The 24,549-nt window shown below is 49.8% G+C and overlaps 4 protein-coding genes and 1 long non-coding RNA gene across 6 annotated transcripts; 2 read left to right on the top strand and 3 right to left on the bottom strand.

Annotated features, from left to right (window-relative positions):
* The first annotated feature begins 57 nt into the window (after positions 1–57).
* On the top strand, positions 58–3,758 carry LOC4330260 (heterodimeric geranylgeranyl pyrophosphate synthase small subunit, chloroplastic). 2 transcript variants are annotated; one of them, XM_015771377.3, is made up of 2 exons: positions 58–1,245; positions 3,341–3,758. In XM_015771377.3, the coding sequence occupies exon 1, from the start codon at positions 126–128 to the stop codon at positions 1,152–1,154; it is 1,029 nt and encodes a 342-aa protein (XP_015626863.1). In that variant the 5' UTR covers positions 58–125; the 3' UTR covers positions 1,155–1,245; positions 3,341–3,758. The 2 variants fall into 2 exon arrangements, with proteins under 2 accessions (XP_015626863.1, XP_015626864.1); XM_015771378.3 differs by lacking the exon at positions 3,341–3,758 and adding an exon at positions 1,704–2,205.
* Positions 2,081–6,529, bottom strand: LOC4330259 (mechanosensitive ion channel protein 5). Its single transcript, XM_015771376.2, has 5 exons — positions 4,403–6,529; positions 3,957–4,080; positions 3,319–3,612; positions 3,035–3,237; positions 2,081–2,706 (listed from the first exon to the last, which is right to left on the bottom strand). Exons 1-5 carry the CDS (start codon positions 6,421–6,423, stop codon positions 2,424–2,426), a joined length of 2,925 nt encoding a protein of 974 aa, XP_015626862.1. The 5' UTR covers positions 6,424–6,529; the 3' UTR covers positions 2,081–2,423.
* Positions 6,530–10,058: 3,529 nt separating this feature from the next.
* Positions 10,059–10,886, bottom strand: LOC107280161 (uncharacterized). Its single transcript, XR_001543698.3, has 2 exons — positions 10,587–10,886; positions 10,059–10,463 (listed from the first exon to the last, which is right to left on the bottom strand). It is a non-coding gene; the product is annotated as an uncharacterized lncRNA (long non-coding RNA).
* Positions 10,887–13,810: 2,924 nt separating this feature from the next.
* On the top strand, positions 13,811–18,978 carry LOC4330258 (uncharacterized). Its single transcript, XM_015771014.3, has 3 exons — positions 13,811–14,441; positions 15,087–15,272; positions 18,149–18,978. Exons 1-3 carry the CDS (start codon positions 13,920–13,922, stop codon positions 18,452–18,454), a joined length of 1,014 nt encoding a protein of 337 aa, XP_015626500.1. The 5' UTR covers positions 13,811–13,919; the 3' UTR covers positions 18,455–18,978.
* On the bottom strand, positions 18,636–22,182 carry LOC4330257 (uncharacterized). The gene is made up of 13 exons (XM_015771011.3): positions 21,697–22,182; positions 21,498–21,609; positions 21,285–21,397; positions 20,634–20,989; positions 20,423–20,498; positions 20,245–20,331; positions 20,048–20,128; positions 19,921–19,953; positions 19,625–19,678; positions 19,490–19,531; positions 19,286–19,364; positions 19,130–19,200; positions 18,636–19,055 (listed from the first exon to the last, which is right to left on the bottom strand). Exons 1-13 carry the CDS (start codon positions 21,859–21,861, stop codon positions 18,966–18,968), a joined length of 1,359 nt encoding a protein of 452 aa, XP_015626497.1. The 5' UTR covers positions 21,862–22,182; the 3' UTR covers positions 18,636–18,965.
* Between the last annotated feature and the right edge of the window lie 2,367 nt (positions 22,183–24,549).

Raw genomic sequence — 24,549 nt, 5'->3', positions numbered from 1 at the left:
CCACTAGTAGTGGATGGTTAGCGAATAAAGAGAAGAGCGGACGGCGTTATCAAATCCGTCAAGGAAACCACATCTGAAGTTGTGAACCCCCAATCCAATTCCAATCTCCCCCTTTCATCAGCGCCATGGCTCTCTCCTCCTTCTCCATGTCCCTCCCCTTCGCCAAGCTGCCTTCCACCTCCAAATCCACCCGCTTCCTTCCCATCCGGGCCTCCTCTGCCGCCGCCGCCGCCTCCCCTTCCTTCGATTTGCGCCTCTATTGGACATCCCTGATCGCCGATGTGGAGGCCGAGCTCGACGCCGCGATGCCCATCCGCACGCCGGAGAGAATCCACTCCGCCATGCGCTACGCCGTCCTCCCGGGCGCCGGCAACGAGGGCACCGCCAAGCGCGCGCCCCCGGTCCTCTGCGTCGCCGCCTGCGAGCTCCTCGGCGCGCCGCGCGAGGCCGCGCTCCCCGCCGCTGTGGCCCTCGAGATGCTCCACGCGGCGTCGCTCGTGCACGACGACCTCCCATGCTTCGACGCCGCGCCCACCCGCCGCGGGCGCCCCTCCACCCACGCCGCCTACGGCACCGACATGGCCGTCCTCGCCGGGGACGCGCTCTTCCCCCTCGCCTACACCCACGTCATCGCCCACACTCCGTCGCCCGACCCCGTACCCCACGCCGTCCTCCTCCGCGTCCTCGGGGAGCTAGCGCGCGCCGTGGGATCCACAGGCATGGCGGCCGGCCAATTCCTCGACCTCGCCGGCGCCACCGCCCTCGGCGAGGCCGAGGTCATGAAGGTTCTGACGAAGAAGTTCGGCGAGATGGCGGAGTGCTCCGCCGCCTGCGGCGCCATGCTGGGAGGCGCGGGGCCCGACGAGGAGGCCGCGCTGCGGCGCTACGGCCGCACCATCGGCGTCCTGTACCAGCTCGTCGACGACATCCGGAGCGCGTCGGGCAACGGCAAGATGAGGAGCAATGCCAGCGTCCTGCGCGCGCTGGGCATGGATCGAGCGCTCGGCATCGTAGAGGAGCTCAAAGCGCAGGCCAAGATGGAGGCCGACAGGTTCGGTGACAAGTATGGCGAAAGGGTGCTTCCCTTGTACAGCTTCGTGGACTATGCGGTGGAGAGGGGATTCGAGCTGCAGGATGCAGCTACAACGCCGTAGGCACGGACCGCGCAGACCAACCTTGATGCTACCGGATATTTGAAGTTCTGAGCAAGTGGTTATATATGGAGTTATATGCTGCTGAGATTTGGTGAGCAATTCATCTCTGAAATTATAAGTTTCAATGAGAAATATAAAGATTACGCCATTGCCATCTAGGGCAGATGTCTGGATACTTATGCTGCGGTTCTGATCTTTAGTTAGTTGCTGAAATAAGACGATGTGACTAAATGAAGAATTCTTAGGATAAACTACCACAATTGCTATGCCTTGGTGTTACATGTGCTTAATATATATAATCTGATCACAATTTCAAAGCCTGTATTGAGCTTCCCAATTGTATCAATTGTTCATTTGGAATCATCAAAGCATAATTTCGATCCTCATAAAGTATATTACTGGTTCTTCGTTTTCGGGTGAAATTAGCCATGATAGTTAGAGCATTTGTAGTTTTAGCTTGATTGACTTAGGTTTGAGTTGAAAATCATTGCCAATTGGGTCAAGCTTATACTAGGAATCTCACCTTCTCAAATCAATTCTTCTGGCAAGTTCTATTCAGGTACGACGCAGCACACATCACACCGGACTGGGATCCTCTAGGTCAGGTGACTTTAGAGTCACTCCACACCACTGGTCAGATAATCCCACATCTCTCCACAATCCCTGAATTACTTGCACCCGGACCCAACATGGATGCAGCCATGGCTGCCCCCTCTATTCTAGCACGCGATGGAAGGCGCAACCATTTAAACAGAAACCAGCCGGTGGCCGGTGCTTCATGCGCACCACCAGAGCCGGCGCCGATCTACATCTCCACCAGAGTATCAGATACAAAAACCAGAGTATCAGACTCGACGAACGACGCAGCAGGCCATTGGCCTCGCAGCTTCACGGCAAGGGTCGTTGGTTGCCTGGGCTAGCCGTCGGAATCAGAAATAGGAGTTCACCCATTGAACTTTTTATTACTGCTTTCACCATTTGGAATGAAAACTCTTTATCTCTGTATCTACGTTATCCATCAACTACACAGCACCAGTAATTACATACTGCACCAACTACCAAGTGATGATGGCTTCAAGCACACTAACAATAACAACCATTGCTAGTTTTTACATGCTATCCACTACTTGCTAGTTGTTACCAAGCTCTTGCAGCGCAGAACACTTGCTAGTTGCCACCAGGATCTTGCAGCTCAAACTCGATCAAAGGCATTTCCTCCTCTCTGTAATCTCATAGCTGAATGATCTGGTGCATTCACCGATTCAGTAATCAGGAATAGTTCCATGTCGTTGGCATCCTCGTGGACTGGATAGGGGGCGCGTTTCGCACGTTCACGTCGAGTGGCAGCATCCTGTATTCTATGTCGAGGTCCTTGAGAACTTTGATCATCTCTTGGAGCACCAGCTCCCTCCTTACGAACCTCATCCCCATGTCCTGCCAGTTGAGTGTGTGCCGGAGCCATATGGACACTTTCAGCTTGTTGGTGTCATCCACATCACGGAGGACAATCATTGCACCAGGATACCAATGGTCCTTCTTGTTGTCGATGTAACTGAAATTTAGAAGTGAAAATATTGATTAGCTCGGCGTGGTAAGATACTAACATAAGCAGCAAATGAGCTCATAGATGCCTGACTGATTTTATAATCTGATAGGAAGGCTGTAACTATGATGAAATGTTCTTATGCCCTAATTTAGTGCTAATTCATAGGCCTTAGGTGGGGCAAGAGTGCAGGCACTTCTTTCGGACTCCAGTAGACAGTATTAACAGAATCAAATTCTCATAGTTGCATTTTTACATTCATAGTTAATCATTCATTGTTGATTAGATTTCATGAGGTCGGATTGTATTGCAACAAGATAAGAACACTAATACATACCGTAATAATCTTTCCTTCATAAGGGCTAATTTCTCCACTGGGGTGGCAACATGAACGGAGAAGTCAATTCCTTCTCCCATATCAGGACTCCTGTAGTAATTCATAATCGGTTTTGTGGCAAGTACACTGTTTGGATAATAGATCTTCAGGTTATCATATCGGAGAAACACTGTTGTCATTATATTCATTTCCTCAACAACCACCTGAAATTCAAGTAGTTCAATCTTTAGTAAATGAATGCAAGGTAATATTCATGAATGAAGATTAAAGAACTTTCCCACTACCTGACAATCTTCTATTTCGCAGCGATCACCAACATCATAAGGATGCATCACGAACAAGAACACAATTGCCTCAAAAATTGTCTTCAAAGTATTCCCAAATACAAAAACTGCCACAAGAACTTGTGAACTGAGGAAGACAAAGAAATGTGTTGTTGCTATACCCAGAATAAGTAGCCAGAGGGCAAACACAATTATCCCAACAACAACATTAACCATCTGGTTGAGCTTGTTCACTGCAGTCTTTGTATCATTAAGTGTTAGGGCAAGGGCTTTGCGCTCTCTAAATGCATTCACCTACAGAAGAATACATACAACAATATTAGCAAGGGCATTTTCAGAACTAGCTACGGGAATGTTTGGATTACTGCCATTGTTAGCCTTGCCCATTTTTTGGGGGCAATGGCAAGATTTGGTCATTGCCAAAAAATTTTGGTAAGGTGCATGTTTGGATTGTTGCCAAAATATGTAGGTACTGGTATTTCGTTTGGTGCCAAAGGGATAACAAAATTTTAGTTGCAAACCAAATGAGCACCTTTTTTTTTTGGCAACACCAATATTTTGGTATAGTTGATATTGGCAAAGAACCAAACACACCCTGTGACTCGTTATTATAAATCAATATCGTGAAAGATCATTACCACCCAGTTCTTTAGAGATCTCTTGCTAACCCTGCTGTGCTCCTGTGCTCCTTCGAAAAGATCCATTGTTTTGATGGCTTCTTCCTGCCTCATGAAACGCAGCAAATCTGACAAGTATATATACCTGCAGTATTCATATGTTTGTGATTAGGAATTTGATCAGAAATGTGCAAGTTCAGAATTTTTGCAATCCCTGTTTTCAATAAGCTTTAAACACCTGTAACTTAATACTAAAGATATATAGGATGAAATATTAGCATACTAGCATCTCCAATGAAATAACACTGACTGTCCGCACGACCACCGCACGAACTAACAGTTCCTACATTACAGATAAATTGCAGTTGCTTGTCTGATTATCTATATTGTAAGAACTAGCAATGATGGCACTTGCAGGAGATTAGGGAATCTAACCATACTATACTACTGACAATGAAGACACTTACTTGGAGCCAGGCTTCGCCACATTGTGAAAGATCTTCTTGGCAGCAATCTTGGCTTCATATTCACTACGAATCTGTGTCGCTGACTCATCCCCCTCACCCGTTGCCTGCTGTATCTGCTCATCCATTGTCGTGAGCGTCCCAAACCGAACAATCCTCATCAACCTTTTCATGTTCCAAGCTGAGATATTTTTCTGGTTGAGTTTATGAAGCTTGTCAATGGTGATCCCCTCCTCAATCTGGTGCTCTCCTTTCTCTTTTGACAGCTGCTTGCTCCCTTCTCCCTTAGGAATCACCCCGGACATCCGAATACTCCTTTGCCCTGAAAGATTCTTGGTTGGTACAGTGGAACGGAGCTCAGCTGGGATGGTTGCTCCTGCGCGTTGAAGCTCATGCATCTCAGCAAGGAATTGGTTTTCGTCAACTAGGGGCGGCCCGGAGAGCGTCTCGATGACAAACTGGTTGAACAATGCCTCCTGAATCCGGTCAAAGTATGTGTTGACATGGAAGGAGGATGCCAGCACCTTGAGCAGCAGCGTCTTGACGAGGCGGATGAGCGTGGCGACGAGGAAGCAGAACAGTATCTTCTGCACGTAGGGCAGCACAGGCGAGTTCGTCTCCCGCTGGACGTTCTTGTCGAACATGAAGTGCCAAGAGGAGAGTACCAGGCCGAGCCAGAGCGCGTTCTGCACGGCGCTGCGCACGCCGTACACGAAGTAGAGCACGCGCTTGCGCAGCAAGAAGTTGCGCTCGACGCAGAACACGGCGATCCGGATGACCCAGCCGGAGACAAGGCGGCCGCAGATGAGCACGAACACGAGGAGCTCCCACTTCCAGAGGTGCAGCCCCCAGACCTTCTTCCCGGACAGGGCCTTGATGGTGAGACTGCACGCCAATGCCGCGATGATGAGCACCAAGCTGAGCCACTGAAGGATAGTGATGGCGTCCAGCTTCCCGCGCTTGAATTCGTCGGGGATGTCCTCGTCCATGAATGGGTCCTCCTCCTCCTCTTCCAACGGGCCCGACTTGGCGATTTGCCCGGACTTGCCGGTCATGAGGCCCGAGATGAACTGGCCGGACTTCGTAGGCGTCCGCAAGACAGAGGATCTCCTCTCCTCGTCGCCGACGGGAGGGACCGCGGACGCCGGCTGGGGCTGCGGCGGCGGGTCCATCAGCCGGGATCGCGTTTTGGCTCGCATCAAGTGTCCCGCTGCAGTGGAACTGGACGTGCAGCGAACAACCTCGCCGTCGTCGCCGCCGCGCCTACGGCTACCTCCGGTGTCGGAGTCGGAGTCAGAGGACGAGGCGACACGCCTTTTCGGTTGGAAGGAGACTCGCGCCTCGCGTTCCAGGGAGTTTGAGAAGGATGGCTGCGCATGCAGTTGCGACGGCCTCCCGAGCTCCTCCATGTCGAGGTCCAGCGACAGCTCGGCGCCGGACGCCTTCTGTTTCCGAAGGAAGTTCCCGATGAGACGCGTGGGCGGATCCTCGCCGCCGTCTACCGCACCCGCAGCGTGTGCCGGCTGCGGCGATAGCGAAGGGGACGACGCCTGCGACGACGAAGGCCGCGGCGGCGCCCGGTTCTTGAAGCTGAACGCCTCGCAGGCGCGCCGGCCACCGCCACCGCCACCGCCACCGCCTCTGCCTCCACCCCCATCGCTGCCCCCGTCCCCGCCGCCATCATTCTTCCAAAACTCAACGCTCCCGTCCCGCCTCACCTTGGGCGGGGATCGCGGCGAGTTGGTCCAGCTGGACCACGTCCTGCTCGCCCCCCGCGGCGTGCTCGCCGTGGAGTCGGTGTTCGGGCTCACATTCCCCGCCCCACCGCCATCCTGGCCGGGGAACGCGAACGGCTCGCGGCAAGGCCCCTCCCCGTCGATCCTCACGACCACCTCCCCTTCCTCGCCGCCGTCACGATCGGCCGCCAGTCCGGACCGCTCATCGAACACCCCCGATCCCACCCGCGGCGAGGACTTGCCTGAGCCATGCGACCTCAGGCTACTCTTCCGCCGCACCTGCTCCATCGCCGCCGGCCAAGAAACGCCCACTCCAAAGATAGCTAGTACTAGTAGCCACTCTCCTCCTCCTCCTCCCTCTCCCCCCACTCCTCTCGGCCGGCGTCTCTGCTATACTTAGCCAGAGTTTAACTAGGGGATTAATACTGCCTCTCGTTTCAGTTAACGATGCGATGGAACGTTCCGGAACAACGTGGAGGCGCGCAGCTAGCTGCCAACGCTTGTCCTCCTTTCCGCCACCCCCGCATCGGGGCGCGCACGGAAGCCGCGTCTTCCGTGTACCGGCACAGCCACTCGCGCCGGCGGCAACGAGCGGCGCGGGGTTTGGTGGCCACTCCACGTACGTGGCATGGCATGGCAGGTGTTCGGTACATGATCAGGAACAGGATCAATTAGAATATGTGATTAGTGGTAACCAAACGATTGTGGTCCGTGTAATTCTGTATGTGTTCGAATCTTCTGTGGGCGAGACTAGCGGCGGGGATTCGGGAGTGCGTGTCGCAATTAGCATTTTGTAAAGAAATAAAAATGATTGTAAGTGGAATTAGCATTCGGTAACTAAGATTTAGAAACTGTGATTAACGAGGAAGATTATATAATCAGGGCACTAAAAAGGCTGTGTGGTGAGAACGTGAACTGCTGTGGCTAGTGGCCATTTTTGTATTGGGTAACGGCGACGGGAAAAGTTTAGCATCTTGGTGATGGATCTCAGGGTTGTGGTGATTTGTGGGTGGCAGTGGCACTGTGGTGCTGACTGATCTCAAGGTCTTGGTAATTGTGGAACTCACGGTCGTGATTGTGGGATTGCTGTGATGGATCTCACGGTCTTGGTGAATGTGGATCACACGGTCGTGGCGGTTGTGTTTGTGCCGGCCATGTTTCAGAGAAAAGTTTCGCTCCATAGACGCAAAAAAACGATCCATATACACGAGCAACATGTGATCTCTGCTTTCAGTTCCGTCTCTTGCCTAAACACTCCATTGGCATGTCCGTTTCTTGGTTACTGTCATATAATCTCGTGATTTAGATAGATGGTCATCATTTCGTCATAAAGACATGCACTGGCATGGGAGCACGGCCAAGATTTGGAATGGACTGTGCAAACAGCTATCTTTGTTCTGTTTGGCAGGCATGTAGGAAACGAACAAAAAAACGTTTAGTCGGTCCAAATCAGGGTGCAGCGATTAGCACCATATCTGATCAGGCCACCAGCTAAGTAACATGTTAGGGTGGGCCTCAAAAGCAAACAGAAGCAAGACAGCAAGTACAGAACATATGGCATGCGAATGGGATTCTATATATCTGGAGGCGACGCGACGTGGAGCAACACAACAAATGAAACTCGTGTGTCCTATGTTAGCTTCGGTTCCGTTTGCATCCCGTTCGTGGGAAACCAGGTATGATGGATTCGTTGTACAATATTGGACAGATCACCAATTCACCATCGCTTTCGTCAACCGAGCATCATGTGTGTGTGCTCCCTTTCTACTCCCTAGTAGCTTGACTTGAGACCTAAAAAAAGCACAGTTCCTACCTCGCATATGTTCCTAGATATGCTCACCACATCAATACCGGTAAAGAAGAACGATACGTGTACGTGCGAAATCTCGCGACAGACAGATAAGTGCGGTCATACGCAAGAGAGACGACCTGCAGGCAACGAAAAGCTGCTGCAATTTTTTTTTTCGTCTGTATATTTACTGTTCAGTAAACGCGCACGGCCTGAGCTGGCTCGTAGCAGGTCAATCCAACGACCGCGACGAGGCCCTGAGATTTCAGTTCACACCACGGTGCCAGCTACTTTACGCCTCGGCCGGCTATGCAGCCTCCCTCCGGCAACTGCAAGGATGTACAGTACGTGCGCTGCTAGATTGCGCCTTCGTCTCGTTTCATACCGGCCGGTGACGCGGCAGCGCGAGCGGCCATGGCGCTCTGCATGCGCAAGGGGAGGACGGTACAGTTGTATGGGCCAAACCAGAGTACCAGACACGCGCCGGCTGTCGCGTGGCGTGTTTCCGCGGAAATCGTAGTAGTAGGTGTGCGTGTTCGGCTGTTCGGTTTTGGCGGCTTGCCGTCGACAGTGATGTGCCCATGCACTGCGCGACGCGCCTGGTGTTTTCAGATGTATTTTCTGTCCTCCGTTTTTTTGGCCTCTCGTGGCGTCGTCTATCACGTAAACTAGGCTCGCGCGTTACGTCGTGAGTTGTTACTTGTTAGCTTCGCGTTTGTAGAGTTCAACGAGAGGACAACACGAACTTGCAAGCAGTTAAGGCAGACCAAAAAGAAGGATAGGCATGCGGGCAGTCGGGCACGCACACCAGTCGGGAGTATTTATCAAGTATCATGGCAAATGAAAAGGAGGTATATGCTTCGTCAGAGCCAGGTGAGCCCGGTCAGGTAGAAAGGAGATTAGCACTTTAACTACTGTGATAGGATTGGACGAATGTAAAAGAATAATTAAAGGGATACCCTCTCCGTTGTAGGTTACAACACGCTTTGACTTTGATTAAAATCAAACTACTTTAAATTCGACTAAATTTATAAATAAGTAGTTTCATTAAATCGATAATTAAATATATTTTTATAATAAATTTATCTTAGGTTGAAAATATTTTTTTTACAAGTTTAGTCAAGCTTGAATCAGTTTGACTTTAACTAAAGTTAAAACATCTTATAACCTGAAATAGAGGTAGTAATTATTTACATGATGAAAAATTTAAAAGTAATCCATAGTTACAGTTTAGAGTGTTGTTTCGGTCCTTCTTTTTGTACCACGTGGTACTAGTACCATGAGATACTAAAATCCTGACCGTTGTTGGTCATTGGTGTGGTTAGCGCGAGAGAGCCACGGTGGAAGGGTATAATCGTAAATGGAGGGATTTTTGGATCGGTGCAAGGTTTGGCTGAGTTGGGGAAGCGCGGCAGAGTAGCAGAACCCTAGGTGGCGGCGGTGGTATCCCGTTCGCGGCGGCGGCGGCGGCGGCGGCGCATCCTTGGTTCTCTGGGAAGAGCTGCAGAAGGCAAACCATCGGTTTGCCATTCTCCCCTTCGCGGCGGCGCCTCATCCATTCCTCTCGACACCGCCTTTTTCCCCTTGTCCAAATCGTCGCGGGACTTCGATGTATGCGTGCGTGTTCGGCCATGGATGAGTGAAGCTTACAATTTCAGGAAAGTACAAGAAGATGTTTGAGATGGATATGAAGTACAAGCACACAATTTGTTCTAGACGTTTGATAAATTTGTCATGCTCTTGTCCGTTCCTGTAGTATTGGAGGCATTTTATAATGGAGTCATTGGACTGTAATCAATCTTGATGTGTTTTCCTGTAATATTACGTTTTCAAGCTGTGTTTTGGTATTGGTTACTTCTGGAATTGAAGAGATGAGTTTAATGACATGGTTGCAGCTAGTTTTATATTTCTGTATGTTTTATGGTACATGCAATGCTTGGTGATTTCTGGAATTGAAGATATGATGGATGTATTGCAATTTGGAGTTGTACTGACATGGCTGAAGCTAACTATTTTATCTGTATGTGAACATGGTATATGTGAATCTGAAAATGATGTACTTCACTCATGCATGAGACTGACAGCCACATTCATAATTTTGATGTCATTTCAGATGTGAGAAATCCGAAAAGCATTGTTAAAATTGATATGTTAAATTGCAGGTAGCAAAGTACAGCTCAGACATAATATAGTCAACAGTGATACATATACTCTGAAATCTTGTACATAAGAATTACAATAACAACTAGGGAACCCATGAACCAACTTCTAGCGTGGTCTGCCTCTTTTTTGAGCTTTGAAATTTTTTTCTTATATGTTGCTTCGGTAGCCAAAATCCTGGCAGCCATCTCAAATTCAAGTTTCATTTTGTCTTCCTCAACTTTCGCTCTATCAATATAGTTAGACCATTCATATTGCCGCCTGGTTGGATTTGTCATGCTAGTACGATCCAATGCAAGCCAAAGCTTCTCGAATGCCTTCTGCACTCTTGGATGCCATCTTGGTCTACCCAGATTAAAGTATCGCATTGGTCAACCTCCTGTAACATTGGTTATTTCATAGTATTATTATGCAAATTTTCTTGCAGCGAAACAATGGTGAACATACTCAAATCCGGTCAAACAAAAAACGAACAGCAGAATAAAATCAAACAAAAGCTTACTGGCCACTGCGGCGGATGGCGCAGAGGATGGCGCCGGCCTTGCAGCTGCTGCGCCGGCCACGGCGGCGGCGAACCTTGAAGCGTATGGCACCGGCCCTTGCAGCTGCACCGCCGGCCACTGCGGCGGCGGACCTTGCAGCGGCGGCGGCGACGACTCCTGCGGCCGCGGCGCTGCCAGGATGTCACCACCCGTACGGCGACGGTTACAGAAGCGCTCGCCCTCCTCCTCAGATGAACACCCGTGCGGCGGCGCTAGCGTGAGATGCGATGGGCGACGGTATCGTGAGATGCGATGGGGATGACCTAAACGAAGCCGCACGTAGCTAGAAACGTTGGGACCCCACACCGGAGCGAACCTCGCGCATACTCCCATCCCCATCGTACCCCTCAGCAATCAACGGCCGGATGAAGACTGGTACCTCATGGTACTGGTACCGTGCGGTACAAAACGATGGACGAGAGAAAATCTATACAGTTTAAGGGCATGTTCACTTTGATGTCATTTTCAACCATACCATTATTTGTCAAAGTTGCAAAAAAAATATATACGTTTAGTTTGTTGCCAAATTTGACCAATACATAAGAAATCCTGCCAAAATTTTGGCAATATTGCCGTCTTGCTATAATTTTGGTATTGCCAAAACTTGTAAGGTTCATTTTGGCTACAATCTGAATATGCCATAAATCAGAAAGCTAAAATTGTCAAATATTAAGAAAGATATTGCCGCTAGCCTGCTACACTCCTTCCTATCCATACATTATCGTACTTATACCAATTTGTTCCTTAAGAGAATAGAGAATTGAAGTAGGAACAACTTGAGATTGGATGCCAAAAAAGCTTACGCTGGAGGATCTATTTGACTAGAGGCGGAAAACCCTAATGCACCGGCGCATGCAACCAACCACATTGGATTTTTTACAATTTGGTCCTTTTCAAAAACTAATTTTACAAATAAACTCCTAGAAAAACTTATCCCATAAATGATCCTTTTTGGGACGTCAGAGTTGCTGGTGCCATGGTTCAATAGGACAGCGCGACGCCAAAAGGGTCCTCGCCAAGGCGGTGCAAGATGGGCAGCGTGAACGCAGTGTCTTCTCGCTCCCCGTCTCCGCGATCCCCAACACGTCCCTCCCCTCAAGCACCCGCGGGATGCACTGCCGCTGCACGACCATGGGGCTATGCATCCCCTAGTAAATCGCACACATCCACTAGCCATTGCGATAGCCCAAGTTCGACGAAGGTGGACAGCACCATAGCGGATTCCGCGGCGGCGGTGGTGGCCACGACAGTAGGGCCTAGTTGGAGTCACAATGTTCGGGCTCCATGACGCGGAGCTAGGGTTTAGGGGTTCTAGCTGGGGCTCAGCTTCTTGCTTGGGTTTCTTCTTGCTGGACTTGGGCTTGGAGAAGAGGAGGAAGGGGCGGGCTACGCCGTCGACCTCCATGGATTGCAGGCTTCGTGGTGATGGAGGCGGAAGAGGGTTTCTGGAAGGGAGGAAGCAAAGCACGCAGGGTAAGACGGGGACGCACGCACGCGAATTTGGGAAAAGCACTAAGAAATGGTAGCCTCCCTGCCCACCTAGAAGAGGCAGCTAGCGGCGGTGAAGGCGGAGTTGCCGCCGGATGCGCTGGGTGCGCTCCACGTCGAAGTCCTCGACAACATCATCGACCGCCTTCACATCTACGAGGTGGTTCGCACCTCGGTGCTCTCATGTGCATGGTGGGGCTGCTGGGAGTCGCTGCCCTTCGTCGACCTAACCTGGAGCCCCGACGTCGCGGCATCCGACGTCGACGTGATCCTCCTCCGACGCTCTGCCACCGATGGCCGTTACGCGCCATTCCTTTCCCGCCAGCCGCAGCGTTCATCGGCGGGTTCGACTCACTCGGGCAAGCCGAGGGCCTCACGCACCGGTCGAATGTCGTAGACTCACCATCACCGATGAAGAGAGGGGAGAGGAGGAAAGAGGGAGCCCCCGTGGGCCCCACCATTTTTATTTTTTTTTGGGTGTAACTAACTATCATGGTTAAAAATAAAGTATTCCTCAAATCCTACGACTTATCGAATATGCGGATACGGCATACCTTTGTATATATGATGTATTTCCGTATACAATAAGGAAATTCACAAGCTGTTATGGAAATTATCCTCACAAGAAGAGGAATGTTAGAGTCCTACTCAAAGAGGATTGGGTTGATACTATATAGTGTAGGGTCTGTTGTCTTCGAGTTCTACTTTGAGACTAAGATGACTCAGGGTATAAAAGGCACACCACTTAGAGGGGTTCAGATCATTGAATCATAGTGCCAAACACAATCGCCATAGCCTACAATCCGGAGGACGTGAAGCCTACTTGCCGGGAGATCTCATCGAAACCATCTCGACAAGGGATCTCGCCGGTAATATCAGGATCGTCGGTTCTTTATTGTAATATGTGGTATTTCCATATCTATCTCATATAAACTAGATTAAGGCTTCTACCTTACGAAGGCCCGAATTAGTATAATCCTTGTTTTCTTGTTTGCTTGATGTCATATCGTATAAATCCTTGTACCAACGTACCCCAATACTCTATTCATCTGGTCTACGAGTATCCCCATCGACACTAACATGTAGGGTCACGATTATATTATTTGCCAAACCAAACTGCCACGTAAGCGCCATGTCAATGCCACGTCAGATGAAGACCGAGTCAAATTAGCCACATAGACATCACGTCAGCTGAAACCGCCGTCCAAACCATCATTGGAACTTATTTTGCACTAGTTTTGATAGTTGAGGGACCCGTTACGTATTGTTTTCCGATTGAAGGATCAAAATCGGATTCTTGATAAGTTAAGGGCCCTCAGATGAACTTATTCGCCCGCAATAATCTTAACAGGCTATACCGTGTGATGAGATGGGCCGTGGAAGGTCTATTGTGGCTTAAGCTCAAAATAGTGTAATTGGTTCGACCATTCCTGACATCTCCATTGCGGCCGAGGTGCTGAGCAGGCCTTCAATGCAGTGGGTCTCTCCGCTCATACGGGACCAGCTCAAAGCTTCAGTCTCGCGGTCTCGCCAGTAGTAGCTAGCCAGCCACGAGCCAGAGTGAGCCAGCCGCCCCCACATTACTCCGCGGTCGCCCAACGGCCGCCACCCTCGCGGCGCACACAGCTCCAAACTTTGGAAACGAAAACCCCTCGCGTTCCACTTAAAAACCTCGCCACAATCCGTTGCGCTTACTATCAACGAAGAGGCTCCCAGACCTGTTGCGCTTTGCGCCTCGCCACAATCCACCACTGTGCCCTCTATCGCTCACGCGGTCACGCCCATCGCGCCGCGCGGCTCCCGAGATGGCACGGCACGCGAAGACGGACTCCGACGTGACGAGCCTGGCGCCGTCCTCGCCGCCGCGGTCGCCGCGCCGGTCGGCCTACTACGTGCTCAGCCCCGCCGCCTCCCACCCGGACGTCGTGGTGGCCTCGGGCGGCGCAGGCGGCGGCGGCGGAGGCGTGGCCGCGGCCGAGAAGATGTCGTTCGCGGGTTCTACCCCGGCCGAGTCGCCGCTGCACTACCACTACCACCACTCCGGCGCCGCCGTGCACCACTCCCGGGAGTCTTCCACCGGCCGCCTCCTCTTCTCCGACCAGCTCCGCTCCGGCGCCGCTGCCGGCGTCCCCTGGCGACGCCTTGCGCAGGGCAGCGGCGCCGGCAGCGTCGGGGACGACGACGACGACGAAGGAGGACTCGCCGGGGCCGCCTCGCAGTGGAGGTGCTACGCCCTCGGGGCGTTCGCCTTCGTGGCCGTGTTCGCCTTCTTCCTGCTCGTGCTCTGGGGCGCCAGCAAGTCATACAAGCCCCACGTCGTCGTCAAGGTGCGTCTCTCACCTCTTGGCTTCCTCGTTCACTCTCGTTTTCCCAAGAAATCAACACTGGCCATTTTAGCCGTCCTGCGAGTAGAGATGGTAGTGTAGAGTGTACATTTCCGTTTATTTCCTTCACCTTCTCAAACGAACAACTAAGTAGAAAATTTAGAAATGTACTATAACCCCTGTCAATCTGCCCAAATGTTTTCGATTGAATGCAACTATATGCAAGTTTTGAGATATCGGTACTGGCACCGATTGCCCCCGTCTTCCTTCCAAGAGAAGAGAAACACAAGCTGTGTACATCCAATCTGAATGCATGCATTTACTAGAGGCAGCGTCCGTTCCGACGATCGTACACGCATTTTGCCAATGAACAGCTGTAGGAGTACTCCTACCTAGTAAAAGCATCCGCGAAACATGCACACAGGAATACTAGGAGAACGAGTACTACTTAAAACAATATAGGAGCAGGAGTTTTTGCTTCCTGGACATCATGCGGAATTGCGGATATTGCGATCAATTTGCTAGCCGTTTCTGTGCTGGTGCCATTCTAGTGAATCAATTGAAATTTGAAAGGAGTATAAAATGTAGTAGTGCTACTCCATTATTGACTTGCTGTACGATTTGCTGTTCCTCTCCATGTGTGTGTAGAGTGTGGTGTTCGAGACGTACCACATCCAGGGCGGCACGGACCGGACGGGCGTCCCGACCAAGATGATGTCCGTCAACGCGACGGTCAGGCTGCGCTTCCGCAACCGGGGCACCTTCTTCAGCCTGCACGTCACCTCCACGCCGTTCCACCTCTTCTACGACGACCTCACCGTCGCCACCGGCCACGTACGTGCCCTTTCCACCACCCCAACCCTCGCCTTTCTGCTCGTACTTCTACCTGAATTTGCCTATGCCATCCTCGTTACGTTTGGTGAATCTGAATGGATTGGGTAGGTGATGCGGACGTTTCCGTGCCTGATTAGGCTGGCGTAAATCGATGGTAGTTATTGCTAGTTACTGCGTAACAACTCACAAACAAACGGGTGAATCAAGAGTTGGATCTGGGCTCTGTACAATGGATCAGTAGGGTTGTCCCGATTATTCGTACTGTGCTCTTCATTACTAACATGAGTTCTATCACGACTATAGTGGAGTACTAATCTCCTATGCCATTCCGACCGTGATGCCAGCAGTCCGTGGAATTTTTGCCGGTTTAGATCAGCTTTTGAGCATCCCCATGAACATCATAGTGTGGTGGAGTATACTAACCTACTGCCTAGGTGCGGGAGAAAGCTAAACCTAACAGCACGGTTCCCTTCTTATTTGTCTCTGTCCTTGATTAGTTTTTTCGGCAGCTCTTCACTCGGAAGACAGAACAAAGTTGCGTTTTAAAAAACCGGCTCCTCCATTGTCATCCTCGAACCGGGGATAGCTTGCAGCCTTGCATTGCCATTTGCTTCCTCGACGGAGTGGATCATCTCAGATGAGACTTCGCAGCCATGCATTGGGGCTATTCTGAGGCGCTGTTGGACTTAAGCATGATAGTGCATTGTTTTGAGAATTTGAGTGTGCAGCAGCTTGCATTCGGCCATTCAGGCAGGACTTGGATTTAGCGTTTTACACACAGAACCTCTTAGCGTTTACACACACACAGACGGTGAGCTCGTGAGTCGTTCCGCAGTAACAAAAATATCATCTGTCAAGTTACCCGCTCGGCTAACTGCAGCGATTTTCTTTCACTAGAATACTGGTGAGTCTGGTAGTACTGTGCAAAGTGGGGGCGAAGTGCATGTGATCAAGTAACAAATACTCCTACTACTACTAGTACTACACAGAACCAGCAAAAAGGGGACCTGGAATGGAAACGCAATAACACCCAGAGGCAAGCAGTGGCGTCATTGGCTATCGGTGGGCATGGTGTTCACGTGACTCGAGTCAGGGATGCCATCGCTTGCCATTTGCCGATATGAGCAGATTTTTTGTTCTTGTCACGGCACAAAGACCAGCCGGTAACTGATGTAAGGACTGACCGGTTGAGAACGACTACTCTTCAGCCTCCCTCTGCTATAGTTTTTTTAGAGGAAAAAGACAACACTTCCCTGATGACTGTCTTGCCGCTGCTGCATGCGCTACCACTGGATACTCCGTTGCATAGTACAGGCAAAGAGCCAATGTGATATGTCAGGCCTTTGTTCCATCTTCAACGTCAACACTCAAAAGGATTGCCTTTTGGCAAGTACTATAAGCACCTTTATATAAGCCCTTTTATGTTGCCCCTAAATTTACCACGTAGATTAGGTGATGAGTCGGAGGAGAGGAGTTAGGAGAGAGAGAATGAGCCACCCCTCATGCAAGGGGCAATCTCCACACAATCTCCAAGAAAAATATAAGATGATGTGTGAGAGTAAACTAATATTGGGGTTTGTGTACTAGAGGTGACATGTTGTAATTGTTATCTCTTAATTAATGAAAAGATGACATGGTTTAAATTAGACGTGGCACTCACCTCCACCATAAAACTTGCCCTTAGGGCATGCCCAACCCTCCACCTTGGAGGGTATCCCTAGCTCGCCCCACTTTTTCGCCCGGGACCATCGCCCTGCAAAGAATCGCGGACCTCTGCAGAGCGCCGCGCACCTCTGCTCGCCCCGGCTCGAGAACAGCGAAGCACGCTTGGAGCGGCACGTTGGCGAGGTCGTCTCCCCGTGACGGATCCACGATGGAAGATGCCGCCGCCGGGAAGCTCCGCCGGCCACCGACGCATCGATCTGCTCCGCTACTGTGGAAGAAGATGGCGAAGGGGTGGACTCGAGAGAAAGGCGTACCCGGGAAGCTCCGTCTCTGCCGCGTCGCTCCCTGCCGCTGACGCGTCGATCCGCGGCCGTCGCGTCGATCCACGTCGCCGCTGCTTCGATCCGCCGCTGCCGCCTCGATCCCCACCTCCTGCGCCTCCATCTGCCGCCACCGCGTCGATCTGTGGCCGCAGCCGCTTCGATCCGCGCCCGCTGCCACGATCCCCACCTCCAGCGGCTGCTCGATCTGCTGCCGCCGGGAAGCTCCGCCGCCACCGCTGCTCGAGGCGCCGAGGAGAGAGAGGGGAGGTCGTGCTGGGGAGGGCGCCGCCGGAGAAGGGGAAATCGCGCCACCAGGAGGACGGGAATCGAGCCAAGGAGGGGAGCCTAGTGATTTTTAGGGGGTATACTGCTAATATTGGATGTATATGTAAATAAAAATAATCCAAGGGTTTAAATGTAAAATATGACCGACTGACAGGTGCTGCAGTGTAAAAATGAGATGTGGGTAAGGGTGCGCCCTGCATTGGGCATGCCCTTACTGCTTTTCTATGTTTCAGACATCACACCTTTAGCTTACGTTACTTTACCGTAGTTACAGTACTTTTGCCGTACGCTTTGTTTACTCTGTGCTGCGGCGAGGGAATCCTTTTGCTGTACAAGATGATGGCCCCCAGTGCGCAGCAACCCAGCCCTATCATGGTTCATAGACTCATTGACTTGCTGTGCATGTTCCGGTCTGTATTTTTGTTCCTTGTTTTCTACCGGACGGTAAATAGTGCAAGTGCAATTTTTCTCATTCCGACAGAAAAGTTTCCCGTGCAATAATATACTGGAAGTACAATTTATTCGGAGGATGCACAACCAAACCGCACTACAGTACACTGCACTGAACGATCGTGTTGCGTGTGTGCTCACTCATGCGTGCAGATGGCGGAGTTCTATCAGCCGCGGCGGAGCGGGCGCGTGGTGACGGTGTCCGTGGTGGGGAAGCAGGTGCCGCTCTACGGCGCCGGCGCGGAGCTGCACAGCAAGCCCAACAACGGCCGCCTCGGCCCCGCGGTGGTGCCCGTCAGGATGGCCTTCGTGCTGCGGGCGCGCGCCCACATCCTCGGCCTCCTCGTCCGCTCCAAGTTCTACCGCCGCGTCCTCTGCCGCCTCGACGTCCGCGAGGCAAGCCTCGGCAAGCCCGTCCACGGCGTCGCCGCCGACTGCGAGTACCACGACGGGAGGTGACCACGGGCCCTTGCATTCAGACGCTGCGTCGATACCGTGGGCGTGGATTGTTAATTGGAAGCTCTGAAACTAGACTTCTGGGGGTGGTAGTAGTATTGGTAACACGAGGTAAAATCCAATCCGTTGTAATGGAACAAGTGTTGATGCTAACAGTAATCCTGCTAATTCTAGAAAATTTTACTTGCTGTTGAAATCTGTACTACCATTGGCATTAACTCATGTCTGAAGCTCCGGCCGAAATATGTAGGCCATCATTCCAGCAATATACACTACTAGGTGATATTACAACAAGCTGGGCTGGCTTCTATGACATAGCAGTTGTCAATTTACTATCTGAAGAAGAATCCTTCCCTTCCCTGATGGAGATTTGCAGAGGAATAGGGGAATAGTCATTCGCCCATCAGGATAGTAGACAATGGGATGGTTTCACGTTGGCCAAATTTACAATGTACAGTATGTAAATTTACAATGGTTTCAGGTTGGCCAAATTTACAATCTACTAGCATACTCATCATGCTTGCTCATGCTGCACAATGGCCAACATCTCACTTGCACCAGATTGCCCTGCTCGCATCCTCATGCTGATAATGAAGGCAATGAGCTGCAGAGTAGATATACTCTATTCTTAGTATGGCATAAAAAGTGTGCACTGAACATATTCAGTTGAAATCTTACCGTACAAAAGCCAGCACACATGATACTGAAACCTTTGAATTTGAATGGCGCTGTTTCTGAAAGGACCCATGCTGCCGCAAGAAAGCAAAAGCTATGGAGTAAATTAAAGGAAACAAGGGTTATAAACTAGGATTTATTTACAAATGAAAAAAATACCTGTTAGAGGGGTAAAAATTAGTGGAGCTAATATGCTGGCAAACGAGCTTATGCCCGATATACAGCCTTGAGCAATTCCCTAAGAGGCAACACCAAAGTAATAGGAATAATGAGCGAAACTTAGCAGTCATGTCAACTAATACAACACAGGTCATCATTTGAAATACTCAAAGACAATGATCAGCAACAATAGGAAAAACCAACCTGCTCATTTGATCCAACACTCTTCGATACATTGGTTCTTATCTAGAAAAACAGAGAAGAAGATGATTAATATTGTTCTGAATTGCTTGGAAGGAAAAAAGTTTTTAATAAACTGTTGGGAAAAATATGGCTTACAGAAGGGTGAACAAAAGCACTCAGAATTATAAACACCGCAGATAAATATGGTACCTGTAGATGATTAAGACAACGTTAGCGAAGATATGTGTAATGGATGACTGATATTGGTTTAGTGAATGCTGGAAACGCACTATTGCACTGCTGAACCAGCAAGCAACTAAACCTGATTGCAAATTAGTGCAAAACAAGAGCGTAGTTCTGTCTATACATTTGGATATAGCCAAAATTGCATTCTTTTGGGTAAGAGTCTAATAAGACTACAAGAGAATTATTGCCAAGTCCAAAGGAAGTACCCAATATGACCATGCAATGCCATACAGGAAAACCTGAAATATAATACAAAATTGTTCAGGGATTACAATCACACTCGCTGACATTATTGCATAACGGTTCAAAAATGCAAGGGAAAGAAGCTGTTACATGAGTACATCCTCCTAGGAGTCCTATAATAAGCAGTATATCCTCGCCAACAAATCGAGCCAAGACCGGCATTACAGTCAGCTGAACAGCATGTTATCATTAGTCAGAAATCAGAAAATGTAAAAAAAGCAATTCCTACTCCGGGCTGGAAAGCCTACCATATAACAGTTCTGCTGAAAAAAAAAATACAATCGTACCTGTGACAGCATTCCTGCAGCACCAGCAATTAACAGAAGATTAGCGAACTCATCTTTGCTGTAACCAAACTGTGCCTTCAGGTAGTACTGCAGACACATCAACCGTAAAAGAAAATTCGTGTTAAATTTAACTGACATTGAAACTGAATACTTGTCAGATTAGGTGGGGGATAGACACCAGTAATGCAGTCTGAAGCCCATGTTCCCCAAGACTGTAAAAGAAGGTAACAATTGCTGCCCCTGACAGGGTCAAACTACAGGCAGCAGCAATGACTCATCAGCACATTACAGTTTATAGTCAAAATTCCATCAAACATAGGTGTCAATAAACTCTAACAAAAGAATATGAGTATCGGCACGAATTGCAGTTAGGCAAGAAAGAACTTAACCTGCCAGTGAGAAGCGAAACCATGTCTGACAACGACGGCACCCCGCCCTTGTGCGGCGGAAGTCTCGGTGAGATCTCCTCATCGGAGGAGGACGAAGACGAAGTCGCGGCGGAGCAGGATGAGCCTTGTAGGAAGGGATCACATGCTTCGTCAACGAAGGAGTTGGCTCCGCCGGAATCTGGGACAACGGCCCTGAGATAGATGGCCGTCGCCGCGGCGACGGCCGCCGCCACCTGGAAGGTGGTTGATGTCTGGAGGAACCGCGCGGTGAGTGTTCCGGAGACGAACCCCGCTGCCGACACGCCGGAGAGGAGCCCGAACGCCGCCGCTCGCCGCCTGGCGCCGACTTGGTCGGCCTGCGTCCACAAACTTCACCTGGTCAAGGACTCCCTGATTGGGCGGTGGGCCGCCCACTTCTGTTACGCTGACGAGTGGGCCTAATCGCCGTATTTTCCGTTTGTTCAGTTGTACTGTATTGGTAGTTTGTCCTTTACTCCTTTTTGTGTGGTAGTATACATTCTTTCTGTTGTCGTAATTGTACAGGTCACATGTTCTCGTTAAATATACGTATTCGTTATTCAGGATGCGTATCTCAATAACTTTGAAATATGTATTTGGATGATCGATCTATCATAGTGAGGTTTTCATTACCACGTAGGCGAGCAAGAGGCAATGCATGCTGCCCTCGCAGAAGATGCCGGCGAGGACCTTAACGACGTAGTACACGTAGAAGTACACCTTGGAGCGGTTGCAGGCCAGTATAACTGCCAGAAAAAAAAGTGGAAAACATATGAAAATGTGCACAGATGCATTATGCAGTTTCATCAAGCTAGGGTGACCCAAGTCATGCTGCAAAGAGCATACACAACGGCAGAATGGCCACGGTCACCGGCAGTGTCATCAGCGCCTTCCTGCCGTATTTGTCCGACAAATTCCCCACGATGGGAGTCACCACAAGAGCCCCCATCCCTGTGATCTGCGCAAATTAGCCAAAAGCCGTTCCATTTTCACAAATCCCACCCGCAAAATGTGACTTAAATAATCCGAAACGCGCGATACTCACGGCGCTCTGGAAGCCGCTGAGGTAGATGGCGACGGAGCACTCGTCGCGGCCGGGGCAGACGGCGTCCATCGTCACGTCGGTGATCGCCGGGATGACCATGTAGGAGGCGAAGTGGAACATGAACGCCGCCACGAACAAGTGCCCCAGCACAGCCAAGTCCTTCATCCTGGCGTCTCTACCAAATCGACAGCTTAAGAGAAACACGGTTAATTTGCATGCCAAAACTCCGGGTCTACGTTTTATACTCGCATGCACGGCACGCAAGGACAAGAAAAATATACATATCGCCAATGCAACGCTTCCAAGTAAGAGAAGCAGAAAAACCGAAGCATCGATCAGTCGCTCTTGCTTAGGGTGATCACCCACTTGATCTCGTCACTAAAAGTGACCCTGCATTTTTGCCAGGTTTGCACAGTTATATTGCGCCTTGTGAACATACTTTTACGTGCCCAATTCCCCAAACAAGCCAAGCAAAACTGTAACCGTCCCGATGTTTGTTGCAGCTGGGAGCCTGAGAGAGTGATCTGAGGACGAGAACCTGTGATTACTGGAGCTAGCTAAGTTGTCGCTGCCGATGGTGATTGGTTAGTGTGGTGCCGGTGGCTTGTACGCATGGCGCTGCAACAGAGCACTAGAGCTAACATGCGAGTGATGGATGATGTACTGATGTGTTTTTTAGAGTGCACTCCACTCTACTTTCGGAGCTACTGCTCGCTGATTGGGTCTTTTGTAGCTTGCAGCCCTGGAACTCTGTTTACTCGTGGAATACGGACACCGTTGGTCTTGCTTCTGGGAAAAGCTGGGATAATCTTGCTTGGCTCTTTCTGCATTTGGTGCTGGAAGTTTGCTTCTTCAGTGGGGGAAATAGCTTAGCGCACTCTTGATTACTAGGGAGATTAGATCTATGTTTGGTAGTAGCTGAGCCTCAACGACAGTTGAAGTCTCAACCCTGAACCGAACAGAACTACTGAAGTGCAGGGGAGTATCAGAGAAGGATCGGCATTTTTTTGATGTACTAGTACTAGAAATATCGGAAGAACTGTATCCTTCAAGACTGTTGCTCCTATATATTTTACTATGGTCCATATACTAATTTACATTTCTAAGTTCTATCCTCATTTTTCACGTATATGTTTTTCAAATTATAAAATTTTTCTATAGAAAAGTTACTTTTAAAATAATATTAATCGGTTTTCAAGTTTTTAAACTAATACGCAAGTAATTATGCGTTAATTCATCATCACCCTGTTTTCTGTGCCCAAGGGAAAATTCCCAACCCCTACTCCCGAACACACCCTAGATTGGTGATAAATTGGTTGTCGTCAATGCCAATAATTTTATCTACAAAGTGAAATATCGTATTTACTATTCAGAGGGGCACTTTTTTTTTTCATCAATCCAAAACAGCCCTACATTCCAAACTCAATAAAACGCAACTGGAACGGATGATGGGCTTGGTGACCCACTGAAAATTGCAGAGTCCGTCCAATTGACGATAGGGGATGTCGTGGGCTGTGGCCTGCCTGTGATTCTTCCAAACTTAACTCGGAAGCCAATATGCGGGCGTAAATTTCACTCCGTATTCCGCCTCGACCCACCTACGAACGTCAGCCTAAGTTTATTTTTGGCCCCTCATTTATGTCGCTGAGACTGAAATTCGTCCTCAAATCGCAGTACAACGTGCCTCTCAACTCCCCAAACCAGTGGCCCCGAGATGGTACGGATGGTTGTTTCTACTGCCGTGGCGTGGCGTTGATATGGCACTTAAAGTATATAAAAAAACCCGTGAGACTGATACCAATGAATGTTCGGTTAAAAAAAAAATGGTACGTCCTATTGCGGTTTAAGGATGAATTTTAGACTGACAATAAATTGTGGGGCAATAGATGAGCCCCATGGGCAGGCTTGTCGAGGTCAGCTTCAAACTGTGTTGGAATATCGACCATAAGCTGGAATAACGTCAGTTCACGTACCGTACATCTGTATGAGCAGACGTTTGTCTACTCCGGAACATACATGCGAGCAGCAGACGCCGTCCTTTTCATTCCTGATCAGTTTGTTTGTTTGTTTTTTTTTAAAAAAAAGAACTTGTTCATTGTTGATCAATTTGTTCGATCAGCTGTTCGAAGACAGGCCGCCTCGTCTACAAGAGGAATATCAAACCCCTGCAAACAATTAATTCCTTCTCCCCACGCATAAATAGCAGTGAGAGGCGAACGAGAATATTCGTCAAATAAGAAAATGGACGCGTTATCCAGCTCATACATCCAGCCGCCCGGCCTATGCCGTGCCTTCTCCCTCTCCCTGATGCCCTGATCGATCGATGGGCGGCCACTGCCGAAGCCATCGGGCTGGCGTCCACGGAAACAGCAGTGATCGCGCCCACGAGCCCCATGTGAGCCTGTGCGACGCGCGCGCATGTACGCCCGGTTCTTTCATAGCCTTTCGGCTCTGTCTCACGGTTATTTCAACAAGCTTTCGGCCTTCACTCACATCCTGCAGCTGCTACTGATTTACTGAAGTGATCGGTGACGATGGAATGCTCATGCATGCTACATTGCTAACGACGCTTCGATCGAGTTAATTCTTTATGTTTGCACGTACGTATACGCTTGGACGAAGTTTGTTATGTTCACCGCCTCACCGGTTCACGTGGTTGATCGGTTCGTGATTACGTACAGACCGAAAGGAGGGAGAGGAGTCACGTTAATTTTTTTAGGGTAAAGAGAGAGCTTTATTAATGCTTAAATAAAGGGTTACACTTCTAATTTAATAAATCTAGAATTCTTGCGAAAGCACACAACCTCCACTCCGCGCAGGACCTAGAACACATTGCCATTTATGCTAAAACAT

Source organism: Oryza sativa, chromosome 2 (assembly GCF_034140825.1).
Source record: "Oryza sativa Japonica Group chromosome 2, ASM3414082v1".
Lineage (NCBI taxonomy): Eukaryota > Viridiplantae > Streptophyta > Magnoliopsida > Poales > Poaceae > Oryza > Oryza sativa.
This window is presented reverse-complemented; position numbering and strand designations above follow the sequence as displayed.

Bases quoted from the DNA above. Each gene is read 5' to 3' on its own strand.
- LOC4330260 (XM_015771377.3), top strand. From the start codon at position 126: ATGGCTCTCTCCTCCTTCTCCATGTCCCTCCCCTTCGCCAAGCTGCCT.
- LOC4330259 (XM_015771376.2), bottom strand. From the start codon at position 6,423: ATGGAGCAGGTGCGGCGGAAGAGTAGCCTGAGGTCGCATGGCTCAGGC. The intron at 3,238-3,318 runs GTAGTGGGAAAG...CTTGAATTTCAG, and splicing joins GCGAAATAGAAGATTGTCAG to GTGGTTGTTGAGGAAATGAA. The intron at 2,707-3,034 runs GTATGTATTAGT...TCTAAATTTCAG, and splicing joins ATGAAGGAAAGATTATTACG to TTACATCGACAACAAGAAGG.
- LOC4330258 (XM_015771014.3), top strand. From the start codon at position 13,920: ATGGCACGGCACGCGAAGACGGACTCCGACGTGACGAGCCTGGCGCCG. The intron at 14,442-15,086 runs GTGCGTCTCTCA...ATGTGTGTGTAG, and splicing joins AGCCCCACGTCGTCGTCAAG to AGTGTGGTGTTCGAGACGTA. The intron at 15,273-18,148 runs GTACGTGCCCTT...TCATGCGTGCAG, and splicing joins TCACCGTCGCCACCGGCCAC to ATGGCGGAGTTCTATCAGCC.
- LOC4330257 (XM_015771011.3), bottom strand. From the start codon at position 21,861: ATGAAGGACTTGGCTGTGCTGGGGCACTTGTTCGTGGCGGCGTTCATG. The intron at 20,129-20,244 runs GTACGATTGTAT...CATGCTGTTCAG, and splicing joins CTGCAGGAATGCTGTCACAG to CTGACTGTAATGCCGGTCTT. The intron at 19,365-19,489 runs GTTGGTTTTTCC...GTTGCCTCTTAG, and splicing joins GTGTTGGATCAAATGAGCAG to GGAATTGCTCAAGGCTGTAT.